Source organism: Thamnophis sirtalis, unplaced genomic scaffold (genome assembly GCF_051295495.1).
Source record: "Thamnophis sirtalis isolate CommonGarterSnake01/CBP01778 unplaced genomic scaffold, rThaSir2_p1.2 scaffold_12, whole genome shotgun sequence".
NCBI lineage: Eukaryota > Metazoa > Chordata > Lepidosauria > Squamata > Natricidae > Thamnophis > Thamnophis sirtalis.
Window position 1 is genome coordinate 35,943,307 of NW_028261392.1, and position 26,914 is coordinate 35,970,220.

The window sequence follows — 26,914 nt, forward strand, 5'->3', positions numbered from 1 at the left end:
GAACCTTTAAAAAGAGATCTGCACCTCTTTAGAAGGATTTGTATAAGCCCTAATAAATTATATACTTTAATTTTAGTTAATAGGGTTCAATGGGACATTGAATATTACTCAAGCACTAAACTATGGTGTTGTATTTGAAAATATAACTTTCTGAAAGCTGGATTTTTATAACACATGAGGATACTTAATATCCTTAATATCCATAATAATCCTTAATTATTATGGGCATTATTTCCATTCTGCTGGGAGAAACAAGCTTTCCAATTAGAAGAAGAGGCTGAATTTATACCCACTCCTCCATTTCTCAAATCTTGTCCAGCATAATGGGGACTCTCTGGAATAAATTTTGGAGCACAGAGAAGACAGTGGGAGGAAATTCAAGGAAAGTTCTGTTGCATAAACAGCACCCCATTAGATAAAGTTGAATATAGTCCTATAAGGTTTCAGTGTTGAATTAATTTCTCTGAAATACAATTTAAAGGTAGCTGTTACAAAACTGCCATAATACAACCCTGATGTTGCATCTGGCTTAAACACACAATATACCAAATGCATTCTGTAATAATGCTATTTATACTTACATTCGGCTAGTTTCAATGTTTTCAGAGTGAGGTTCTCCTGGTGATCTGAAATGTTTAAATAAAAACTTAAGCAACTTTGCATGTAGGTAAGAAGAACGTGATATGGCTCTATATTATGTGATGTTAATGCTTCACTAATACCTAGTTTTCATAGGAAAGATGCTTACAAATAAGGATGCCTACAGCCAGGAGAAGCATAAATACAAACTCTGGTCATATTGCTTACAATTAACTGCTTTAAATATCATTTTATAAGGCAACTAAAACTAGTAAAAAAAGAGCTAATGAAAACCTCTAAGTATGGAGATTAAATTTCAGAATATATAAATTATCCTCTTCTCAACTGCAAAGCTTGATCCATGAACGTTAGTTGATTATACAAATATTATGTCATTATTTGAGACAAAGTTCAGCCGAACTATTTATTTGAATAGTACTACAGCTGAAACAATGAAATTTGTTACATAGGAATATACAAAATGTTTCGAATGTGGGACAGCTGTTTCAAGTGCAAATCAAGATAAAAACAGCCAATTTCACATGCAAGGTGTTTCACATTTAAAACATTTTGTTTATTGCTCTTGTGGTCTATTTGAGTTCCTTTTTGCCTTGTCTTTAATGTTTTTAGGGGCTAGAACTAGAGATAACATATTCTTTATCAAGGAGAATCATGTTAAATAACGTATGAATATACTTTTTCCTACAGTTTTATTCAATGGTAGATAGCTCCAGATTGCCAAAAGTATTGTGTATCACACGATGAAAATTGTTAATATCTATATAATGGAAACTAGGATCTATTTGGGCAACTGTAGTAAAACTTTTAAACGTTTGTTAAATTTAACACTAAAAATGAGAACGAAAAGTCATCCAGAAGCATTCTGAACAGAATAAAAAAATGTTGAGATTTCTGAAATAATATGATGATGTATATGTGACTGGTATATTTTTGGATAAAATGAGCTCCAAAATTCCAACAATTTGATTTGATATTTAAAATTAATTTTTAATAGTTATAAAAACTAACCTTTCATTCTCATTGATCTGGTTAGTGTCTCCTAAATAACAATTTCGGTCCAGCTGTAAACAACAAACAATGGTTTGCCATAAACCAGGGCTCAATTTCAATGCTGAAGGGAAGATGAAATGTAAAACCCTTGAGGTCCTTCCTAGATAACTCACTAGGCATTAAATGTGACTTTGAGTCATGTTTGAGTAAATGACTTTGCATACCAATATGATTTTATTTTACTGGACATTTCAAATTCAAAACTGGGGTGGATTTGGATGACCTATAAAATTAATAAATAAATCTTAATTTCCAGCTTTTTAAACAGCGTCAGCAGAGTCTTATTTAAGTATACAGTCTTCCAAACTTAAGTCAAATATGATTTATTGGCCGGAATGTTCCCCCTTTCTTGCTTTAACACTTAGTTTGATGAAGAGTCCTGGAGAACACAAAAGTTTAGCAACTATTTTGTGCTATTTATGTTGGCCTAATAAGGGTATTGTAAAAAAAAAAAATACATGACATTTTATGTTTATATCCTAAATGCTTCTTCAAAACCTCTTTCCACGGAGCATCAAATATACCCTTGATTCAAAGATGTATTTATTTTTCTTGTTAGTTCGTAAGTATCAACTGAGATGAAAAATAATTCCCATGGTTCAAAACAAGTGTTTTGTTTTGTTTGTCTTTTTAAATTTTTCAGAAACACAGCGGACCTGATTTTTAACATCAAAAAATGTAAAATTATTGATTTTATAAAAACTGTTTAAATTAATGCTGATCAGCTTCAATGTGTCCTTCAGTATGTTCAATGTGCAGAACATTTGTATGAAAGCTTTGAAATTCTAAAAAATTCGTTATATTAAGTAATCCAGAAAGAACTACAGAGTAATCAAATGCTCAGCATAAAGCACTTGCAAACCTTTTTAGTTATTATGTATTTAATATAATTTTATCACAAATGCTTTAATTTTCAGCCCTGAATTATACTGCAGAAAATGTGATCACAACACACACCCACTAATCTGAATACTGCAGCATGAACTAGCAATTTCAAATGGTGGCTCACTTCCAAAAACCCTCGGAGCAACTTCTCCATTCTGCAAGCCACTCCTTTTACCTCCACTGTAACTCCCTAGGAAAGAAAAAGCAAAGGTATGCAAGTTTGCTGCATTTAGCAAGATTACCAAGTTTCCTAACAAAACAAAATTTTAAACCAAAAGATAAAATTTGTTTGTTATATGAAGGATTTTTCTCTTTAAAAAAGTTCAAACAGATTTAGACAGTGGTGAGTTCCACCAACTATATGGTGGACTAAGGTAAGTATCTTCCAATGGTAATTCTGAAATGATAATATTTTAAATATTATCACAATCATTCATAATTAAACAAAAAGGGATTGTCATCTCTAATTTACTTGCCTTGATAGTGTCCTCCTAAAGTTTAATAATTAAATAGTTATGAATGCAGTTGATTTGTATTTAAAATATTTGTTTTATAAAAGTTTTGCTTTATCTTGACATTTACCTTTTACAAGCTGTGGCCATTCGGTGACATTGGGGTGATCACAATTTTGTGTCGTTGATTAAAAATACGTTCTTGCCAGTCCTCTTGTATTGAGCCAACCATAGGCTTAACAGTGCTAAATAAATAAACATATGGTAATTAATTTATATACTCTACATCCATGTTTTCCACAATAGTTCAGTTTTTAAGAGCTATTTTGACTTCTATAATCACCTCTGAAATTGTTCAAGAATATTTGTCAGGTCAGTAAAAAGCCAGAAGTCATTTTGAAAACATGATTAATTCAACATTTCACATCTGCAAAATTCTATAAAGATCTGAAGCCTGCTCCTTTTTGGTACACAAATATGTAAAAGAGACCCAGTCGTTGCTATAATCCAGTGATGCCATCTAAATCATTTGTAAGTTGATACCATATAAGGAGGTCCAAATACATGACAATTAACTTTTGCTTTCCCCGAAAGCTTTTCCTGCATAATCCCATTTGTACAGCAATATAACTGCGAAAATCAGTTTGCTTCCAGTTTGTACCAAAGATTAAGAAGGTGAGTTTAGTCATCAACTGATTTGTGATTTTCTGGCTAGAGATGAACATTTTCCTTGACTATGCAATAAAGCCTAAAGAGACTAGCTTCATGTTCTTTAAAACAGAATAGTACTCAGAAGAGAAGATGAAGGGTTAAGAGAGTCTGCCTATCAACATCTGAACAGTAAACTCAAATGACTTATTTCAATGCAAACTCCTTGTGAAGAATTCTGGAAACACACTAAAACCCAGAACCTTCTGCAACTAACTGGTTTAGCTAAGATGACTGAACTGATCCCTTGTGGAAATCACTGAGTGTGAATTCTCTCATTCTCTTTCTCTCATTTTTTTCTTTATTGCAAGAAATTCCTCCTTATATCTAAAGAATTAGCTTCATTCATATAAGACCTTTTTAATATATATATTCCTTATGAAAAAAGAGTAATAGTTAAACAGCTGTCTTTATTTTCAGGGTAGGCACTTTCTTACGTTTTGTATATTTTGGCTTTGGACAGGAGGATCAAAAAAGCATCTTTTAATTTTGTTAGAATTGAGCTGAACCCTATTTTTACTGGAGAAGCTATCATAATGTCCACAATTTGGGGACTGGCAACTGGTTTGCAATTATGATTATGATTGCAGCATGCTGTTATCACGATTGCCATTTGCAACCTTTCCTTCTGGCTTTCCACCAGCAAAGTCAATCAGGAAACTGGCAGGAGGTTGCAAATAATGATCATATGACATCATACCTAATGACCAAGTAGGATTTGCTTAATGACAGCAACCAGAACTGTCACAACTACTATTGTATGTCAATATGGTAACATGACATTGTGCGTTAATGACCACGTCACTAAGCAACAGTGTTACCGGCCCTAATGACTTGTTAAGCAAGGAACTTAGAAGGGCAGAAGAGCACAAGATTGTTCTTCATGCCTACAATGGAATATTTTTTAGCCTCAAAATCACTATAAGTGAGTGAAAGATGGATTTTAATGGGTAAAATCAGAGTGGCAGAAAATATTTATCTACAAAGGTTCTGTTTTCAATATTTATCCTAAGTTTAAAAGATGAATAAATTACAAATAATACACGTACATTTTTGAATTTTGATCATGATTTGTAAATATTCCATCAACCCAACTGGGATGATTAAAGATTACAGATAATAGTAGTTGTAGTCAGGCCTCTAGAGATCAACTGCCTCTAATCTAGAATCATAGTTTTTCTAATAACATGAGAAAGAGCTTCAGGCCCAATCATGGGATTGGCATGAATTTTCTATCCTTTTTCAGACTTGTCTTTTAAAATATTGCATTGATTTACATGGTGACCCAACTCACAAATGTGAGCTGGCTAACAAGGATTAAATTTTATGAGTGCACTAGCAGATAAAATGCAAACCCACTAATCATAATGACATTAATTGTCAATGAATTGCATCCCCACTGATATAAAATGTTACATTGAAGGAATATATAAATAATTAGGTACATAATAAAGATCATAAGAATATAAATTCAGCGACTTCATTCACAAGATATGCAGCATTCTTATTACCCTACGGTAAAGTTTGATAACCATTGTTTCATATTGTTCTATTACTTACAAAAAATATTAAGAGGGCAATACAGTTTGACATGCTTTGACTCTTCCCACATATTTGCAGTAGTTTCAAGCTTACTTGTCAATTGTTTCCTGCAGTTTGGCTTCACTGATATCAAACGTAAGGCTGATCTTCTACTCTGTCATGTCGCTATCAGCCAGTGATTATTCAGCAATACTCGTACCCACAGTACCCTGAGGCCTCCCATTGGCTTTCTTCTCTCCAACTGAAGACATCCATTGCTGAAACAGAACCAGACGATGTCTTATACGTTTCTATTACCTTACCTTATTACTTTTAATATATAATTGTTAATTGTTGGTTTTAAATTGTTTTAACAATTTAAAACATTTTCTAAGCTAGAATACTATAAACTAGCTAAAAAGTGGGATTATCAAAAAGCAGAGATAAAAAAATTGTGAAGTATTGCCTGTTCAGGCTATCAAACTCTACACAGTTACTGAATAAAACAGCTTAATTGTGACAACATTGTAAAATTGAGTAAAGTGATGTGATCTGCCCTTTGATAATACTATTTAATTTTTCTTAAATCAAAAATTAAGTTGGCTCGAATCCCAAGAATTTTCTTAAGGAATTCACAAATTATGGCTGTACAATAAAAGAGATGCATCACAAAAGTGCAAACAAAGCAACGATCTTCAGGATTTTGCATGGATGAAGTTAAGTGACTATGCATTTGAAGTCATGAGGAGACAGTTGGGTTAGAGTTGGGAGCAATTTCTGAACAATTGTGTAAGCCTTGTAAAAGACATTGCTGCTTTAATAATTAAAATGGAGCAGCTTTTTTTAAATGTAGATTATGGAGAATGTTATAAATACATATGCGTCTGGTTGGGTACCTATAGATAGAATGCCAGATTATTGTATTTTGCTATACATATACGTATGGGAATCCAACTGGAAAGACTACAACTTTGCTTATTTGCATTCGGTTGGAAACAGCAGTTGCATGCACAGACTTTTTCAATATACAGGCTGCATTTAGAATCCAAAATTTTGGTCAGAGAAGAGTGTTATAATTGAATTAGTTGTATTGTATCTTTTGCCTCAGGTATAAGAAGTCTTTAGTGAAAAATAATTTGCTAGAAATATAGAAATATTAGTAGAAAAGATGATACTCTTAAGAACCATATGCTGTAGAAAAATAGACTAAACGATTCTTTAAAACTGTGTATTAGAAACTTCCCTTCAGCAAACATCATGTTTCAGTTTCAGCATGCATTTTTTTTCAAATATAACAAATTGAACTTGATGAAGCTTGATGGCTTTTTATTGTTGTAAAAGTAGACCAAAACTCATTTAATTAGAGCTAATAGCCGTAAAATTAGTTTTAGCATTATTCTAAGGAAACAACCAGGAATATTTTAGTATACAAATAAATTATTGGAACAAAAGGCATAACAGATGGATGACCATACATTTTAGACATACAAAATATATGAAATCCATTTATGAAAGTTCATTGAACAGTTAAACTAAAATAAAAGTGGCTCAATTTGTATTCTATCCACAAACAATTGGCTTAACATCCAAGTAGAGCTGCTATCAAACAATATCATTCCCTTCTTACAATTCTTACCGGCAAATACTTACATTCAATAGACACTTGTATATTACATGATAATTGATATTTAGCAACTGAAGATCATAAATACCTGTGTAAATATTTCTATAAGTTAGATTTAGTAAGTGCAGTTATTTTTGCTAGTAGGAATACAATAATCAAGATATAACTATTCTACTTACCATGTTTTTCTACCACTTTAGCAGAATGTTCTTGCACAGTTGCCAAATAGCCTTTGGTGGGTTGCAGACCTAGAATATATTATCTTATTTAATTTTTGAAATAGTGATATATAATTTAAAATACATAAACTCAATGCTAGCCTCTTAACAGACTCACTTTGGAAATACTTATCCTACACTCAAGATATTTTTTAAAGCTGTAAATTAAAGTATATTCCAATCTTTTTTTTTAAAAAAAGTTTCTGACAGTAGTATGTAAAATAAATAGATTTCATTTTACAAAAATAAAAATGTACAGCTTATAATAAAATTTAAATCCAATATTCCATAATCACATTATCATCTCAAAAGCTAAATAATCTTTGTATGAAAGTGCGCAAAATCTTGGGTTTCTTGACTGAAATTGCAGCAGCAATTGGGGTAGGGAAAGGTAACAACTTGTTAAAAATGTATCTTTTGTAGTAAGATTTTTTTAAATATACAACTAACATTTGTATGCATTTAAGCATTAAGTTAGCATTCAGCATGATTTAGGAAATATTTGAATCACCAATGAGAAACCATTGATTAATGCAACTCTATGTACTGTAACAATAAATTAATTGGGTAATATTTCCTTTGAATAAACTGATTCACAGTTTGGGTGAATTAATCCTTAATCTGCCTGCCCAAAATTTTGGTGGTAGCCAACAATCTGCTTCCATAGCTAAGTCTAATGCCTAAATAGAAGACTCTTTTTTTCCTTAAATATATGTTCCTTTGTTCTTTGAGAAGCTATATCAACCTACATTTCACTTAAAGTATTTGAAAGGAAGCACATTAATATTTAAAAGATTTGAAAACTTTAATTAATCCAGAATATGATAATCATTTAGTGACCGGTTTCAATTTCCTTGCTAGAACAAATTCAGCAGTTGCTGGTCACTTCTAAGAATGACTATAAATATTGATTATAATCAATAAAATCAAGAATAGCAATGGGCAACCTGTGCCATTCTTATCAATTTCAGTCAGCATGACCAATGGTGATTGTTGCCGAGAGCTTTAGTTTGGAACTCCGCATATTGCCCATGCTTGTCTTATGAAGCTTTTAAAAGATCATATATTTTCATGAATATTTAGGCATTGGATTCTTTGGAATGAATCTTCTTACTGTTTACCATTATCAGAGGTATAATTAATAGCAATATGAAAGGACAATTTATCCTTAAGTTTGTTAAGGGGTGTTAAGAAACAACCTATTACAGTATGCTTTATTCAAACTTGTGTTTGCCATCCAAGCACAAAAAAGTTTTGCTTTTTCTCTCTTGTGAGGTGATTTTATTAGATGATCTTATAAAAGTTTGAAATAAACATACTGGAAGCTCTCATTTATTGTTGGCTGTGTAAAACCCTACATTTAATGAAAATGCACATATTTTGCGAAGCAATAAAATATAGGGATTGGAAGCCTGGCATTTTAAAAATAATAATTCCTCGAGTGCTGATAACCTGTATTTTAAAAATATGGCTACCATGCTCCTCAAATTGTTTCCTCACAATTTTAAAAACTGTATGGAAAACTACTGTACTGTTTGAAAACTGTTCCCAATTGCTGGCTACTTTTAAATTCATTTAATTCATGGGGTAGTAATATGTATCTCCTTTTATGTAAAATAAAGCTAGAACGTCTTATTTTTAATTATTATTAGTTGAAATTCTCTATTCAAAATTCAACAAGCAGCAACAATAAAACTTTCCATAGCATTCAAGGCTTATAGTTCACTCACTACGTTAAGGAAAATATAACAAAAATACTTCTACTATGATAGACTAGAGTTATTTTTTTCTGTTTTCAGAGGCTAAAGAATGTAAGGCAACCATCAGCAATAACTGTAGCCCTTTAAAGTATTAAATATATGTTTACAGTTAAAAAGTGTTCTTATTTCTAAATGATATTGAATTTTGCTAGCATGAATTTGAAGGGTTTAAGATTATATGCAGATTACAAACCATGGACTGCCTGCACATTTTAGATCATTTTTCTGATAGTGTTATTTTCCCCAGAGTCTTCTTTCACATAATTTAGCTTGATTTTTAAATAATTTTGGATTAATCCCCTGGTTTAAAACAAATCTTAGTTAATGTTGAAACAAATCAATATTAAATCAAAATAACTAGTTAAACAAAATACAAAATCTTATTAAAAAATATTTGAAATGAATTAAGCTTGCCAAGAATTTCCTTCTAGCTGAACCCAGCAAGAAAGATGTTCATCTATTTCCAACATTTTATTTGCATTCCTAGAACATCATCCCAGCTGGGCTAAATCATAGTTCAGCATTACATGCAAACACAGTCACTATTAAATCAAATTTCCTTTTATATCCTTAGAGCAGGATCAAAATTAATCAAGCTGTTTATCAATAACTTATATTTAAGAATTGCTTTAATTTTAATGAGGGGATTTCTTAAAACAACTACAACTTTTTAGCATTGCTCAGAAGCTTTAAAATGACCTTCTTTAATGAATAGCAGGTAAGTGCTGATCTCATGCTCACAAGGGATTCAAAGACCTTTTATCTAATTATTTTCCAAATGTGCCCAGCCATTATATATAACTAATCACACACCAATGTGTCATATACAAATCTAAACAGTTCTTCACAATTAGATATATTTAATATGGAAAAACAAATAAATCATCATAAAGCTTGTAATGATAAACAATTATATGGCAACATTCTATTATTCAAATATCATGATATTCGCTCAAAATGTTAAGGTCATCAATTTATATGGTTTAGCTTTCCACTCTCATCTATGTATCTTTTTCCATTAAAAAAAACAGCATTAACTATAGTTATCACAACTTTTGCTGGAAAGTGAGGGGGGGGAAAGTAATTTTTCCTAAATTTTTGAGCATTTGAACTAAGCTATAATGAGCCAAAGTAAACCTCCAAATCTGAAAGTCAGTTTCACCAATATCATGATGTTATAACACCAATCACTGCAGTTGTTGCAAGTTTAGTAGTGAATGTGACTTGGTTCTCCTAATGGATGACTGTTGTTGGACAGTCTAAAATTTCTGTTAGTTCAAGCCAACATACTAATAGTGACAAGATTATGAAGGTTTTGGACAGAAGAGAGTAAGAGTGAACAAAAATACTACTGTCCTCCAGACAAACCTTAGCCATTTTGAATTGAACTAGGGATTTCACTGACTTCAAACCAATCAAATAAGTTAATATGTCATACACTTAGCTTACTTCTCTCTGTTACAAAGTTTTATAATTGCCCTGCTTTCTATACCCTAGCAGCAAAATCTTCAAACATACTGTCTGGTGGAAGCTTCTGTAAAAACTACTGAAGTACATATGCACTACATGTATTCTATTTAATTTTTGGAAACTACATAGAGTAAACTATGTGGATGTAAACTAGAGTAAAGCAAAAATAATTTTTGCAAATTTATTTATTTAGAAAATATATCCTGCCACTGCCCGCCCCCTTTCAATAACTGTGGGTGGGTCACATTATAGTTATCTGCTGAAGACTTTCTGTACGTAAAAAAGTCAGCAGCATTTATAGAATTAAGATTTTCATGGCATAGAAATAATTGTATAAGGGAACATAGAAATGAAAGAATTATCTAAAATGTGCACCAAACCTTTCTGCATATAAAAGACAATTTTACTTTTCTCTCCAGGTTACATATTTCTCATACTGCAGTTTACTACAGTTTCTGATGAAGTCAGAATAAAATAGGGATGGATGTAGGTCAATATTTCTCATTCCCCACTGACATGTCCATTTCTTAGATATGTTCCCCACTTCAGTGACTAGATTGGGTACTCCAGTCAACTTGGTTACTTGATAACACTTTTCCACTGCCTAAGAATAATTCAGTTCCACATATATGCTGTCTTAAACCTATAGATGGTTGTGAGAACAGAATGGCTTCTGGCTGTTTAAAGACACAGATATAACAATAAAAATATCATACACTGAAACATATCTAATTATATTGACAATATAGTCCTAATCTGTTTTATTTATTGATCAAATCTATATCATTGCTCATCTCACAGGAAGTGACTCTGGGCAGCACACAACAATTAAATAAAATAACAAATATATAAGAGCAATTATTATACAATTAAAAAACCATTATTAAAGATTAAATGTTGTAAAAATTAAAAACATACAAACAAATATACAAACAACAAGGCATGGACACAGTAAATAAAATGCCTCTGATTCCCTGAGGCCCCTGGGTATGGTGTCATTATCAATCTTGAGGGACTTCTGAAACATTTACAGGGATTTCTGAAACATTTACAGGGATGTAGTCTAATCAGACTTAAAGTGGGGAGGGAAGAACGTTTCATAAAATGGGTGTCACAGCTGAGAAATCTAGCCTCTTGGGTCTCACCAAATTTAAGTCTAAATGTGATGGATTATAGTAACCAGCAGGTTCCCAGGAAGAAGGGAGCATATTTGAAGGATGGGCGTGATCTGCACAATCTGGAGCTGGATCATGCGAAGAGGTAGAGATTTAGGATAGCCACTCTCTAGAACTCCCAGAGAATATCTATTAGATTATGGTAGTATTGTTTAGATTGGCAAGATTCGGTCTATATGATGTAAGCAAATAAAGAACTGAATTTTGGAAGCATTGTGCCATGTCATTGTTGGGTTAGGCCTGACAGTAGCAGATGGTACCTGCAACATGCCTTCTCTGTCAGATCTAATGGGACAGGGTGATGTAATTGGGAGAGGCAATCTTCTACATAACCCAGTCCCATGCCATGAGCTACTGTTTCTCTCTGATTACAAAATTTTCAAAGTAAATCTAAGCTTTACAAAACACAAAAGGTCCATTATAAAAATTAAAAGATGTGTCGCAAATAATTCTTGTGATATTATTATGCAATATACCTTATACATTTGCATTGGACATTGGAACACAAATATATAATGGTAGAATTCCTGTGTCATCCTGGCTTGCTGTTGAAATTGTCAAACTGAAAAATGTGCGAGATGCTGGGAAGAGTCTGTTTTTAGTTTAATCTAGAGTTACGCAATCTGGGCTACAAAAATCCAGACCACCAATAGAAGAAATGAGCAGAGAGATATAGTCAACTTTAAATCTCTCAAGGTCCCAAATGACGAACCCAAGCAAGCAAGCATTGTTGAGAGCACATTTTGAAGTTGACACTTATAGCTAGTGGATTTTTGTAGTTCAGATCCAGGAACCACAAGTATTATCTGCTCAATTACCACCATAATATCCTTCAGCAGTTAATGCAGTGGATTGTAGCAACTGTTGTCGAAACCATTTGGAGAATGAGATATCCAAAACCTTTTAATCATAGTGCTATAAAGTCTTGTTGCAAGAATTCCTAGCTTTGAATAAATTCCCCTGATTGGCTTTGGATTTTAAAATGTTTCCAACATAGCCAGTTATATACAGAAACCAGAAGAGTTTCATTCCCATTTCTCAGCGAAAAGGGAATGAGAACCAGTAGCCATTTATTTAAGCATATGCTTAGAAGAATATATTGCCGATGGGCTCCAGTCACTGACTCACCTGGATCAGACAGGATGTTGTATCTGCATTCACTAGAGATTTAAGTTAACTAATCCCAAATGTAGGAACTGATGGAAATTACTCTTGGTTGCACATCTGCCAGCTAAGTTAACTACTGTTTTCAATAAAGTCTTTGCTATAGAAAAGGTGGGTAGTCACCTCTAGGCAAGACAGGCAGCATACAAGTTGAATGAATGCCTGAATGTATGCATGTATATACCTGGTTTGGTAGGTCACCTTTTGAAGTCAGCCATTATACAGAATGGTACATGTATGTATATATATTATATAAACTTTTTAATACTACTGAGGTTTTCAGTTATGAATGGAAATACTACATTGCTATCTGCCAAACTCTGGTGTATATATAGGGAAAACATTCTATGGATATTCTTGCTGATTAGAGCTTTTAGAGCATTCTAAAAAAAATACAAGATTTAAATGAGATGCTTGTCTATTTTATGCAGATATCTACTGGAGGATAATGTGTCACTACCATCCAAACAGACCATATACTTTTTGTTGATGTTTACTTCTAGCTATGTTCAGTGAAGCAATGGTTAGGTTGACACATACTTTAGTTTGGGTTTAGTATAAGTTTGAATAATATGACAGGCTTTGGTGAATCAAAAACTTAAGCTAATATTCTCAACTTTTTTTACTGCAAATAAATAGAGGGAGAGAATCAGACTTAGTTATGCTTACTGTGTAATGCTTTAATATTACATTTAAATCAGCACATAAACCATTTGATGGTGGTATGTAGCAGATTCTGACTGAACTCAAAAAGCTAAGCAAGGATGGACCTGGTTAATACTTAAGAGTAAGAAACTAGGTATCTGGAAATATCAGCTAAGTTGATAAGTAAATATAGGTTTTTTGTATGAAAATACTTGTGTATTGTTACTTATAAAACTACATGGATCTGAATATGAAGTCATCAACAATCAAGCTCAGCTCAAAGGAGACTATTTCTTACCATTTGACATCAGAGCTTATCAGTTTTAATATACTCATTACCTGTCAATAATTATACAAATTGGCATCCCATTAACCGAACAAAACAAGATATGCATCTCATTCATAATTTTACTAAATTCAGGACAATCACCTTCATTAAGTTCACAGAGCACCTTTTCTGGATCAAGCTACTCACCCTCTAGAAAACATTTTACATATTATTTTAGAACTGTAGCAACAATGGTACTGCACAATTAAATCACATCTCAAAATTTGTCAGTGCTTTAAACAAAGACTACCTAGGAACTCCAAAGAAATTATTTTGAACTTCCAAAGGATAGAGAGGTCAATAGGACAAAAATTAAATATTTCTGCAATAAACTCAATTACTCCAAATTTGCACATTAAAATCTGAAGAAGAAATTGCCTGAGGTCCATGCTCATTCTGCAAATTCTTGAAATTGGCAATATTTAAAATCAGAACTTGAATCACCATATGAACTATTGAACAATCTATTTTTTTTTATTTTGCTCTTTAGTATCTCCTGATGATGAAAAGATGTATTCACCCAAAAAAGAATACAGCATTAGTTATTGTTCAGTTGCTAAGGTGTGTTCAACTCTTTGCAATCTGTGGAGCACAAAATACCAGGTTCCCCTGTCCTCTCCCCATTTTCTGGAGTTTGCCCATTCATGTTCATTGCTTCAATGACACTATTTAACCTCATCCTCTGCCATCCCCTTTCCCTTTTGCCTTCAAACTTTTCCAAACATCAGGGTCTTTTCCAGTGAGTACTCTCTTTTCATTAAGTGGTCAAAGTATTGGATCTTTATACAATGTTGATATTTTCTAGCCTTAACAAATTTTTCTCTTAAGCCACCTGATTTTACTAGTAAAAGTACGCACGTTCCTTTTTAATCTAGTTATGAAAAATAATGTGGCATAAACTAAACTTGCAGGGAAACTGGCTTTTCTACTTTCACTTTTATTTCTTTGAACTAAAGGATCTGGATTCTGTTTGGTGGTTGCAGTAATTTATTTAAATAAAATTAATATTTTTATGGCATTCATCAAGCAACTTCACAGGTGTCCAAATTATAAAAAACTAAACAGGAATATTTTTTGGCTTGGACTCCTAACTTACGTAGGGTTTTTTAAACTTCACAAAGTTTAAGTTCAAGTTCAGTTTTATTCTTTTTGCTCAGCCAAATACTTGGAGTGTTGACCTAAGGTAAGGAAAAGAAGTAATATATTTGATAGAGTCCTCATATTATGGCTCAATCTTGCTACAACCCTACCCACTCCCATATTGTTTTTGTGGGGAAACAGCTCAACCTACAGAGACTTGTAATTCAGGAATCTCTACATACAAGTTTCTAATTTCACAAAAGGCACGTATATGCATATATTGAAGAGGTTCCATTTCTTCAACAATTCAACCCCAAGTTGTAGTAGGTGGCAGAGCCTAAACACTGGGACCACAATGGGGCAGCAGAGGATACAAGCATATTCCTCCCCCCCCCCCGCCACACACACACTTAAACAGCCACTTGTCTAGTGATTAAAGGGCCATGGTGCAACACTGGGTGAGCTGAATCCACCTCACAGTGTTGTTGTTGTTGTAGAGAAAATGAAGGAAGGAGTACAGGTAGTCCTCGACCACAATAGAGCTCCAAATTTCTGTTGCTAAGTGAGACAGTTAAGTATGTTTGCCACATTATATGACCTTTTTGTCACATATCTTAAATGAATTACTGCAGTTGTTAAGTTAGAAACATGGCTGTCAAATGAATCTAGCTTTCCCATCGACTTTGCTTGTCAGAAGATCATAAAAGAGGATCACATGATGCCGGAATTCTGCAACTGTCATAAATATGAGTCAGTTATCAGGCATCTGAATTGTGATCACATGGGGATGATGGGGATGCATGACCATGGGGATGCAACAACAGAAGTAATTTTTTTCAGCGCTGTTGTAACTTTGAATGAACGGTCACTAAATGAATGGTAGTAAGTCGAGGACTATCAGTATTAGGTACTGTTTGTTGCTTAGAGCTACTTACAAAAATAATAAAGGAAAGATAAAAAATAAGTGCAGTTGAAGTTTGTTAGAACTTGAGTATTGACTTTAAACTTTAAAAACCACAAGATTAACTAGGACTAATGAACTGTTGATATTATGTTGTCTGAAAGTGAAGACTGGTATGTCCCCTGAGGTGAAGAATTAAATGTAGTGTACATGTCAGTTACCTGAATATTGGTGATTTCTGTTTGGCAAAAAATCAACAAACAAGGAAGGCAAAACAAAACATACTGCATTCAGAAAAAAGTAAAAAACACATCAACACTGACCATCTAAATAGTTCAGAATAAAGATTACCTGATTACCTTACTTTTTCTATGGGGAAAAAAAATCAAGCATAAAAAAATTGCATGAATATTTCTCATAACCAGTTGTCACATTAGAAGACACAAGAATCTGGTAAATTGACTCCAAACACAGTCTTCCTTTTACGTTTATGTTTTAAGCTATGCTTCTTTTGGCATTACTTATCACAGTGCCAGCTGCACTGATTTATGTAATTTTCTACACCACAGGGTGAAAAATTTAAAGTTGATTTTGCTGCTTTATACTATAATGAACCATCTTAACCCTTGTGTGATGCAGCCATTTATATACTTCAGCCCAATTTCAGAACTGCACTGGAGCCTAGTCCAGGGGCAAATTGTTTCTAATTCTCAGATACAGTAACTCCCCACAGAGTTCCCACTATAGTGTGCGGATGGTGGCGGGCAGTGAGCGGGTTGGAGGCCATGGAGGAAAAAGGAGGCCTAAACTGACAAGCAAAATACCCAAATTTTCAACGCAGACTCCCAATCGGCATCGGGAGTCTGCGTTTTGGTGGGGTTGTAACAGTCCTTTAATCCGATTCAAGGAGGCCATTTCCTCGCTTTTTTACAGCACCATCCTACCCTCGGCGAGTCGAAGTTGCATTGTGTTCAGTCGTGCTAATACTCTCCAAGAACGGGTATGCGGGACAGCGGCCTAACGTTGCCCAAACGTTACCATCTTGACGTTTTATTTCTCGGCACCTGGCGGGCACTGCGCTAAACCGCGCCGCCGAGAAAAGGAGCTGGCCCCGAAGGAACTTCCAGCGGCTCAGCCCCGGATGGCAGCGCCTCCGCAGGGAGAAGAGCGACCTCCCCTTCCTCGCCTGCCGGGGACAGGCTCCGCCGTCTCCCCTTTAAAAGCACGAGCAGTTCCTAGGGGCTCTGATGGGCAGGGAGGCCTGACGAGGCAGGCGGAGGTCCCTCTCGAGCGGGAAGGGCAGCGTGCACTTTGCCTTACCTGTCGTTTTTTCCGCTGTAAGCCGGCTGGCTCTGGCGAGACCGGTCAGCTCCGGACGCTGGGCAGGCGGATGGTTGCTCCTTCAAGCCGACGCCTAGGCTAGGCCGTGCGGCCAATGGCAAAGGACGTGAAGCGCGCGGGGAGCCGCCGAAGGCGAAGGCGGGGACGGAGCTAGGCCGGGCCAGGCGAGGCCTGGGAATGGGGAAGACCGTCGGCGCTCTAGGCGTGCGCGTGGCTGTCGAGATGGTGGCGCCTGAGTAAGGGCCGCGCTGCGCCTCCGCCTTTTCCTCTTGGATCAACCAGAACGCAGCACCACCATCTTGGAGGAGGAGGAGGAGGAGAGGGGAGGGGGGTTTGCTGAAGAAGGGAAAAGGAAAAAAAAAAGGCAGGACAGACGGATGTCAGCGCGACGCAGCCTCGGAGGACTGACGAGAAGGGAAGCTGCGGCCCGGCGTGCATTGCGCGCGGGCAGCCGCGTGAGGTGAACAGAGCCCCGCCGCTCTAGGAGCATCATAGAGTCTTAGAAGAGAAAGGGGCTTGGAGTTGACATGTGCTTCTTTCGCGCTCGGGCAACTGAGGGGGGTGGCAATTCCCCGGCCGTGTCAGAACACTTGGATGGCGGAAGCAATTAACCGGAGGAGGGGGGTGGGTGGGGAGTGTCAGTTCTCTAGAGCAGGGATCTCCAACTTTGGCAACTTTAAACCTGGAAGACTTCAATTCAAAGCTTTGCTTTGCTGGCTGGGGAATTCTGGGAATTGAAGTCCTCCAGGCTTAAAGTTGTCAAGGTTGGAGACCCCTGTTCTAGACAGCCAACTATCCGAGACCATTTTAAGAGGATTCCCGCGTTGAACAGGAGACAGGATACACAGCCATACCAGCCTTTCGATGGTATTCCCTCCCTCCCCCCGGCCCTTGAACTTGGGAACACGAGAGCAGAGTTCCTCCCTTCGAAGCCGGCTGGGCCAGGAGAACCAGCGATGCGAAGGATGAGGGTGGTGGTGTTGCAAGAGGAGTATCCAGGGATCGATTGGGGGGGGGGAGGGGAGCCCGAGGGTTACCTAAGTGCAAATCCAGGAGAGGAACAGGAGTAAGCACGTGAAACACTGACTAACAGCAGAATACATGAAACACTAACAGCAGAATAACAGTTGGAAGGGACTTTGGAGGTCTTCTAGTCCAACTCCCTGCTCAGGAAGGAAACCCTACACCACTTCAGACAAATGGTTATCCAATCTCTTAAAAACTTCTAGTGTTGGAGCATTCACAACTTCTGGGGAAAATAGTTCCACTGATTTAATTGTCCCAATTGTCAGGAAATTTCTTAGTTCTAAGTTTCTTATCTCCTTGATTCATTTCCATCCACTGCTGCTGCTTCTACCCTCAGGTGCTTTAGAGAAAAGCTTGACTCCCTCTTCTTTGTGGCAGCCCCTTAGATATTGGAACATTGCTATCATGTCACTCCTGGTCCTTTTTTTCATCAAACTAGACATATCCCATTCCCAGCACTATCAAATTCCAGTTGATAATGCAGAACTCCAAACTGTCCCAAGAACTCCTTACAGGAAGAAAAATCAAGCTGAAGCCCCCAGTCCTCATGCTACACCATCATGAAAGATCTGCCCTTGCCTTTGTTGCAAAAAAAAAAAAAAAATCAATGTGCCAGTTGTCAAGAGTTACTCTTCTTTTGTGGTAACAGAAACATGGGTGTTGGAATAGAGCTGGAAGAGACCAGCGGTTCCCAACCTTTTCTATACACTGCATCCCTAGAATGGTTCTGATATATTCTTGCACCCTTACAAAAGTAATACCTGATTTGAATTATGCATATACACTATAATTCTGAAACTTCTAAACCCAAATTTTTGCACACCTGGAATATTGTCTCGCACCCCTGGTTGGGAATCTGGTCCAACCATATACCATTTCAGACAAGTGATTGTCCAGTCTTCTTTAAAAACCTGCAGCGATGAAGCATATACAACTTTTGAAGGCAAGCTGTTCCTGTCACGTTCACGTTGAATGCAAACAGAGAGTCAGTTTGTTTGGTGAAAAACTTTATCTAATATTACATGATAACCAGCACTAAATGACAATGATACAGAAGTAAGAAAATTCTAACTAAGTTAACACCATTACTCATAAATATACCATTACCCCACCCACAGCTCCACCCACAACTACCCAGATTACACCCAACCACCATCACCAATCATGACGCACATCCTCAGCCACCCCCCCACTCAGTGTCATCATAGCCTCCTTCCTGGTTAGCTGCATCCAAGCAGAAGAGTTACATCAGAGTAGGCAACTGCACCCAAGTAAAAGAGTTACGTCAGAGTAGGCAGTTGCACCCAAGTAGAAGAGTTACTCTGCAGAGCAGTGAGGGAAGCCTTACAGAGCCACATGCAGCTATAGGCTCTGCCAACATCAGAGAGTCAACATCAATGTGGCAGCGTTGGTAATGTGTAAGCATGGCCGAGCGGGCATGGTGATGGACAGGCTCCCCGCTGAATGGCAGCCCGAGGGCTGACATGCCGCCCCTACCACTGGAGAGGACTCTGGAAGACAAAAGGCGCTATTAGCGGTATCCTCTATAGGTTTATCAGGTTATCGACGATGGAACTGGTGATCAGGCATGGTACACGCATCTCAGAGGACCTCACCCACGATGCGTCTGTAATTGGGTATCCCTTCCAAACTACCAAATATTGTAACGTGCCATGACGACTATCTGATTTCATAATGGCATTCATCATCAACCTGCACTGGAGACAGTGGTGTTGGAAGATTACATAGCCCAGTGGTGGTCACTAGTTTGAGTAAACTGTTGTGAAACATCAGGCGGGTTTTCCCCAACAGGGAAGGCAGCTTTAGTTCTACCGTGACCGGATTAATTACTCTGACAATTGGGAACGGACCTATGAACTTGGAACCAGCTTATGGCAGGGCACTTTAAGGCGTATATACTTGGTAGATAAAAATACCTTATCACTGACCCAAAACGTTGGTTGTGGACTACGTTTCTTGTCAGTGTCTCTTGTACATTTCTGCTGCTACCCGCAATGCTTTTTGGACATTTTCCCACACTGGATGCATGTAGTCTATCCATTCCTTTATGGTTCCGTGATCAGCAGTGGCTTGGGAATATTCAGGTATAGCCATGAAATCAAACCCATTCACAATATGGTATGGGGTATACCCAGTACTACTATATACTGCATTGTTATGTGAAACTTCACCAAATGGCAGTGGATCTGCCCAGTCAGTTTGCTGATATTGCACATAACAACGGAGATACCATTCCACTGCAGTATTAGCCCTCTCTGCTGTGCCATTGGTAGCCGGATGGAATGCAGAATTCAAACCCTGAAAGGACCCCATCCTCCTCAGGAAGCTGCGCCAAAATTGAGCAGTAAACTGTACCATACAATCTGAAATTATACGTTTAGGTACACTATGCAAATGGTAAATATGTACCATAATTTGGCCAATTTTTTAGCTGACAGGAGCCCTGGACAGGCAATGAAATGAGCCTGTTTCGAGAACAAATCAACTACTGTCCAGATAACAGTATTCCCCCTGCTCTCCGGCAGCTCCACAATGAAATCCATCGCTATGCCTTCCCAGGGCCGAGTGGGCTTTGCTACTTGTTGTAACAAGCCAGGAGGAGTTTTACGCTGTAAAACTGCTATCTGTTGTTCCATTGGAACATATATTTTGGACCCGTTCCAGACTAACCCGTCTCTTTTGGTTAGAGTCTGCTGATTCACCTGGAACCAAGGGTCTAGTGGAAGTGCATCTCTAATAGACTGTGATATCAGCTGGAGGCTTTCTGCCCTGGATGCTGGCCACTAAAGCTATATTCGCTGACTGGGGAAACATAGGCTGGAAGGTCTGCTCTTGATCACTGAGCTGGTTGTTAACCCTGTATGTTTCCACCATTCGTTCACTGGCACCACTGGTTGAGATTTAGGAATAGCCCCAGTGGCAGAGGCCTGGTCTGCCATGGGCCTCTCCTCACTTCTTACAGCTACCTCTGTTTCCTCCTTCTGTGTTGGAACGACCAAAGGAGTGGCCTCAGGTAGGACCACTGCTGCTGCCTCAGCTCCTTCAGACAACATTCAGACCAAACAGGAACTATGTGAAATGAAGTATTGATGGTGGAGAACTGACTTTCAGCCCTCGGGCTGCCATTCAGGGGGGAGCCGGTCCATCGCCACGCCTGCTTGGCCATGCTTACACACCACCAATGCTGCCACGTTTGGAAAATGTCTAACTTTACTCTGCTGGCATGTCACTCTCTCTCTCACACACACCCTCACGCACATATTGAACAAAAGAAAAACAATTTCTCTATCTCCCCCCAGACATAAGCCACTCTGAAATAGAGACATGGGCTGTGACTTCAGTCCTAATGCTGCTGCTTCCACTCAAAAGGGCCACCTTGCACTGTTCCCAAGGTGTGTGAGCCTTGGGGAATGGCACAATTATTCCTGTAGCTCAGTGCTCTCTAGGATCTGCTGCGTGGCATTTGCCTTTAGGCAGTGTTCTCTTTCTGTCGACAAGCCCCTGCACCCTATCCAAGGTTACTCCCGTTCGCACAAGGCATTTGTTTTCAAAGTGGCTTCAGAGAATGCTCCTTTGCAGCCTCTGAAAACCTTGCAAAGGCAAGCCCCATTCTCAAAACAATTTTTAGCGGCTCCAGAGGCTGCATGAGGGCACACACCCACTTCTTGCATGGCCTCCACACTTTGGAAAAATCACATAGAATAGGGCATGCTTTGGAGAATAGTTGTTGCTGGGTATTGGTAAACACTGATGTGTCATCCAAAATGTTATGGTGCATCACCTTTGACACACATGTCATAGTTTTGCTATCACTGATTTAGGTAGTATGTAATGGTTGGGAAAATTTGCTTCAGCTTTTTTTTATATTGTTGATAAAAGAACATTCTATCAAACATATAATAAAACATTATGGAAATAAAATATGACACTTGTGAAAAAGATCTGCCATTATAGTTGATTGCAAACTGAGCATGAGCTGGTGATATAATATGTTAAAATCAGAGAAGTAATTGTTCCACTTCTTATTGCTTGGGTAAAGCTCATCTCACTTACTGAGTCCATTTTTAGGTATTATACTTGAAGGATTTACAGAAACTGCATTAGTTTCTGAAAAAAGAACAATCAGATTAGAAATGAAATCCTACAAAAAGAGATTAAAGGAGACCGATATGTTTAACCTTGAGAAAAGACTGAGAAGTGTTGTGATAACAATCCTGAGTTATCTTCTGAAAGAAAGACCTGCTGTTTAGATTGGAGAATGTGGAAGAATAGATTTTAGTTATAGAAAGATAGACTTTGATTGCATTTTGAAAAATATCCTAACATAAGAGAGTGAATATAGATAGAACAGCTAATTAAAAATACTGTGAACTCTCTTCAGTGATTGTATTTAAGCAGAACCTGGGCAGCTGTATGAAATGGCTTAATTTGACTTTCTGTGCTTAGCAGGGGATTTGACGGCTCAAATGGCCAGTAGTATTTCCAAGATTTTATATCCTTAGATTCTCAAGTATTGAAAGTGTAATTATGATAGTCTTTACATATCTTTCATATTGCTGCGGTAAAATTTAATAAAATTGCAATGGAATAATCATCATTATAAACAAAACCTAATCAAGAGGCATTTTTTCCATAGTCACCCTAATCACTCCATTATTGTTGCACAGTCAACGTTCATGTCATTTCTTTCAAATAATCCAAAATAAAATTGTACCCAAGAAATGTTTGCATTTGATATTCCATGTACACATAGCCCTCGGCTTACAGCAGTTTATTTAGTGACTGGTCAAAGTTACAACAGCCCTGAAAATAGTGACTTATGACTGTTTTTCATAGATACAACTGTTGAAGCAGTCCCAGGGTCACATGATCAGAATTCAGATGCTTGGCAACTGACTCATATTTGTTAGATACCAGAAACATTGGTAATGGTTTACACCAAGTTCCTCTGTTCCGGCGGGAACAGAGATTCAATCTGATTGGTCAAAGGCCCTATTCTATCCCATGTACGACTTTAAGGGTGACAACCAACACCTTGAACTACACCCAGAAGCCTGTTAGGAGGCAGTGCCTCCTTACACAATCAAGATTTTATATGGGCATAATGAGGTGAACATATAACTAACTACCCATGCAATAGATGCCTACTGCATTCTGACTGAAGCTTCTGAGTGGTCTTCTAGGGCAGCCCTGTGTAGACGGTGTTGCAATGCCATAATCCAATTGTGAAGTAAATAAAAATGTGAATGACTGTGAGGAACACCTTCCAGTTCAGTAATGGATACTACTAGTGCTTGTTATACAAAGGACCCCATGATCACAGCTGCCCTCACATCACACACTGAGTCTAAAAGGGGAAATGCCACTCCGTGCAGAATTAAAGATGGAAATGCTTCAGTTCCTGGATATGTGGGACCCAGGATTCGCAACCATTTAATCTTGTGTTTGACCATCCAAACCTTCAAAGCCTTCGGACATTAGGAAAGAATCTTGATGACTTCCTATATGACTGGGGGCAGAGATGTATCGCTGGGTATTATTTACATATGTGCAATACTCCACCTTGTGCAATATAGCCCAGGTGGTGTATGTGTTAAAAGGTAGGGAAGATAGGGTATTGTCCATTGACACAAAGCAAGCTTTTCCAACACTGACTTGAAACAGTCACAGAGGGGTTCTTCTTTCCTAGCCCCCAAAGTAGGTGCAGAAGGGTACCATGGTTGATGGCATCTGGAGCCATCAAGACATCAAAGAGCTAGGATAGCTGTACATCCCCATGCCACACAACCCACAGGTAATTGACAAGCAGGACCAAACCCATCTCATTTTGGTCTGAATCCTGACTGAAAAGTGTCCAAGTAACCCACTAAGATCAGGGTCTTCTGAATTTGGAGGCCAACCTCTTTTCCAACCACCTTCCCTAAAAAGGGAATGCTGGAGACTGGATAAAAATTGTCTAGATCAGCTCTTGGTGTGTGCGCATGTGTGTGCGTGTGCGCACATCACCTCCTCTTTCAGAGCCATAGCAAAAACAAGTAAAAACATTAAAAGCAATTAAAAAACACGAAAAACAAAATCTATGGGAGAGCATAATCAGCTCCCCTAGCAAGACAGCTATTTTTCTTGCTCCATGGCCACATTACCTGATCCCCAGGTCAGATGACAAAGCCACATCTCCAGGCCCTACTGGGGAGTCCAATAAGGCTATGGCCAATCTGATTAACAAATATACCTCAGGAAAAGAGTACTTCTCAGTTAAACACTTCCTATTCAGAACACTGAAATGACAGGGTATATTCTGATGCTGTTCCAATCATTTTGGAATAGTTTTAGAAGACTTAGAGTCATCTGTTTTGAGTTTAAATTGTTTTATTTTGAATTATTTTTGCTCATTCTTAATTTATTCTCACACTCCATCTCTCCATTACTATTTCATATGCACGCATTCATTCATTCATTCATTTATGTTGGCTTTTTGAGACTGATTTTGATGTCTTTTGCTCATCATTACTTTCTAATTTGTTTCCATATTCCACCTGCACATTACTGCTTCATCTCACTCACTCTTTCATTGGGACATTCTTTTGGGAGACATTTGCTCCCACATTTCTAGTCATATAAAGGTTTATAGTCACAGCCAGATTCACATGAACCTGGTATCAGTGGTGAAAGGAGCAGGGAGGCCCTACATTTAGCCTTACCTTGAAAGTTATATTCTGCTTCTCACTTTCTCTGTGCTCTTATAACTGCTGAAACAAGGAGAGAGATTTTCCATATTTTCATATTCTCCACAGAAGGTGGCTCTAAATTGTGTGAGGAGTCTCCGCAGTAGAAGAGACTCCTTGCTGAGAAACAATGCTGAAACATAATGACAGCAGGAGCGGGCAAAAATGCTTCATTTTGCTTTTTGTGCAATTTGTTCATCTGTCTTTGAGGCTTATTATGAATATTGAAATATTAATGTGGAATAGAGGAAGCCATGCCCATTCTTTTCTTTTCTTTTTCCTATTACCTAAATTTATTTGCTGGCGATGTGACATAATTCTGGCTAACAGTTATGTTCTAATTTCAATGTTTGGGAATCCCATTCTTTGGCCTTCAATGACTTTTCCTCCAAGGTAAATGGAAATAGAATTGATGCTTTAGATCAGTGGGCTATCATCGTTTGTTACATTCCAGCAAGCAAAATACACAGTTCTGATACCAACAAGCATGCATAGCATAATGAATGGCCTATTTAAAGTGGCTTTGAAAGTAATCCAAAGGAAAATCCATAGGCTTCTATCCTGCTATAACCAGCAAGATAACTTGCAGGACCTGAAGTTTACAAAGTGTTGGCAAAATGTTATTTATTGTATGAAGAAAAGGAACAGAACATAAGGAAATCATTCATCTGAATTATTACTAAGGTACTAAAAAAATCCTCAAGAAGCATGTCTTTGAGTGAATATAAGTACCGTATTTTTCAGAGTATAAGACACATCTCAAAAAAGAGGTTGAAAATATGGGTGTGTCTTATACACTGAATACAGCATTTTTGCCTCCCAAAACCCTGCCCCTTTCACCAAAATGGCTGTGCATAGCTTTTAGGAGGCTTTCAGAGTGCTCCTGTGGGCTTGGGAGGACAGAAATGAGCGAAAAACGGCCCGTTTCCCCCTCAATTTTGCTCCCCCTGCCCCCAGGAGCACTCTATAAGCCTCCTAAAGGCTACCCATGCCCTTTTTTTGACAAAAAAACTGGCCTGTTTTTGTGAAAAATGGACCGTTTTTTGCTCTTTTTTTTACCCCCCGCGCTCCCAGGAGTACTCTACAAGCCTCCTAAAGGCTATTCATGCCCTTTTTTTTTTGAAAAAAAAAACACATGCCAGTTTTCGTAAAAAACGGGCTGTTTTTGGAAGGTTTGCAGAGTGCAAAGACTTTTTTTTCAATTTGCCTCTTCAAAACCTTGGCACGTCTTATACTCAGGTGCGTCTTATATTCCGAAAAATATGGTATATTATAAGAGATGACCAGGCTAAGCCCAAGAGAAGAGTTGAGTGCTTCATCAGTCTCCAGTCCCTTGGTGAATTCTGTTGATTCTTATCTACCACCAATTTGCTTTGGCCATTGGTAGTTCAAATACTTGTAGGGAGTGTTAGCAAGCTGTTGGAAGAAAATTATTTCCTAAATTTGTTCCCAGGTTGTATCTTTGTTACTACAATATTAATTATAATATAGCCAGGATAACCTAAATGGATCTTTATTTCTTGAGAAAGTTGTCAAGTAATTCTGCTAAAATATAGATAGTCCTCGACATTAGTATTAGTATTTAATCAATTTATAGTCCTCGCGGCCTATAAATTGATTAAATACTAATACTAATTACCATTCATTTAGTGACTGTTTGAAGCTACAATGAGACTAAAAAAAGTCACTTGTGACCATTTTTCACACTTCGTCCGTTGCAGCAGCCCCATGTCAGATGATCAAAATCCAGATGCTTGGCAACTGGCCTGTATTTATGATGGTTGCAGTGTCTCGGGATCACGTAATTCCCTTTTGCGACCTTCGGACAAGCACAGTCAATGAGGAAGCCAGATTCACCTAACAGCTGTGTTACTAAATTAACAACTGCAAACGATTCACTTAACAACTGTGGTAAGAAAGGTCGCAAACTGGGGCAAAACTCACTCAACAATTGCCTTGCTTATTAACAGAAATTTGGGGCTGTTTTGTTTGTACGTTGAAGGACTACCTACAGGGGTGGGCTGCTGGGGGGTTCATATGGGTTTGGGTGATCCTCTAGCTAGGATCTTACCCAGTTCGGCAAACCCCCAAATGCCATCACTGGCTGGCCACAAGTGCCCTGCCCCTCCCCTCCCAGGAATCTCCTTGCGACCCATTCATCATGCCAGGGAAATGAAAGGCCCATGTGAAGGCACGGGGAGGGTGGAAAATGGACCTACC

General features: G+C 37.6%; 1 protein-coding gene across 8 annotated transcripts in view; it reads right to left on the reverse strand.

Annotated features, from left to right (window-relative positions):
* UBE3A (ubiquitin protein ligase E3A) overlaps positions 1 to 17,324 on the reverse strand; it is a 44,074-nt gene extending 26,750 nt beyond the window's left edge. For 2 of the 8 annotated variants that reach the window (XM_087726541.1, XM_014064424.2), the window contains exons 1-4: positions 16,902 to 17,324; positions 7,020 to 7,088; positions 3,118 to 3,232; positions 582 to 626 (exon numbers count right to left, since the gene is read on the reverse strand). Coding sequence is in view for 6 of the 8 variants with exons in the window: in XM_014064424.2 (XP_013919899.2) it covers positions 582 to 626; positions 3,118 to 3,137 (65 nt within the window). In the remaining 2 variants the exon portion in view is untranslated. Of the gene's footprint in view, positions 1 to 581; positions 627 to 1,608; positions 1,662 to 2,607; positions 2,726 to 3,117; positions 3,233 to 5,330; positions 5,495 to 7,019; positions 7,089 to 14,696; positions 14,781 to 16,901 lie in introns of those variants that run through there. The other 6 variants (XM_087726540.1, XM_087726537.1, XM_014064423.2 and 3 more) reach the window with 5 other exon arrangements.
* Positions 17,325 to 26,914: the final 9,590 nt, after the last annotated feature.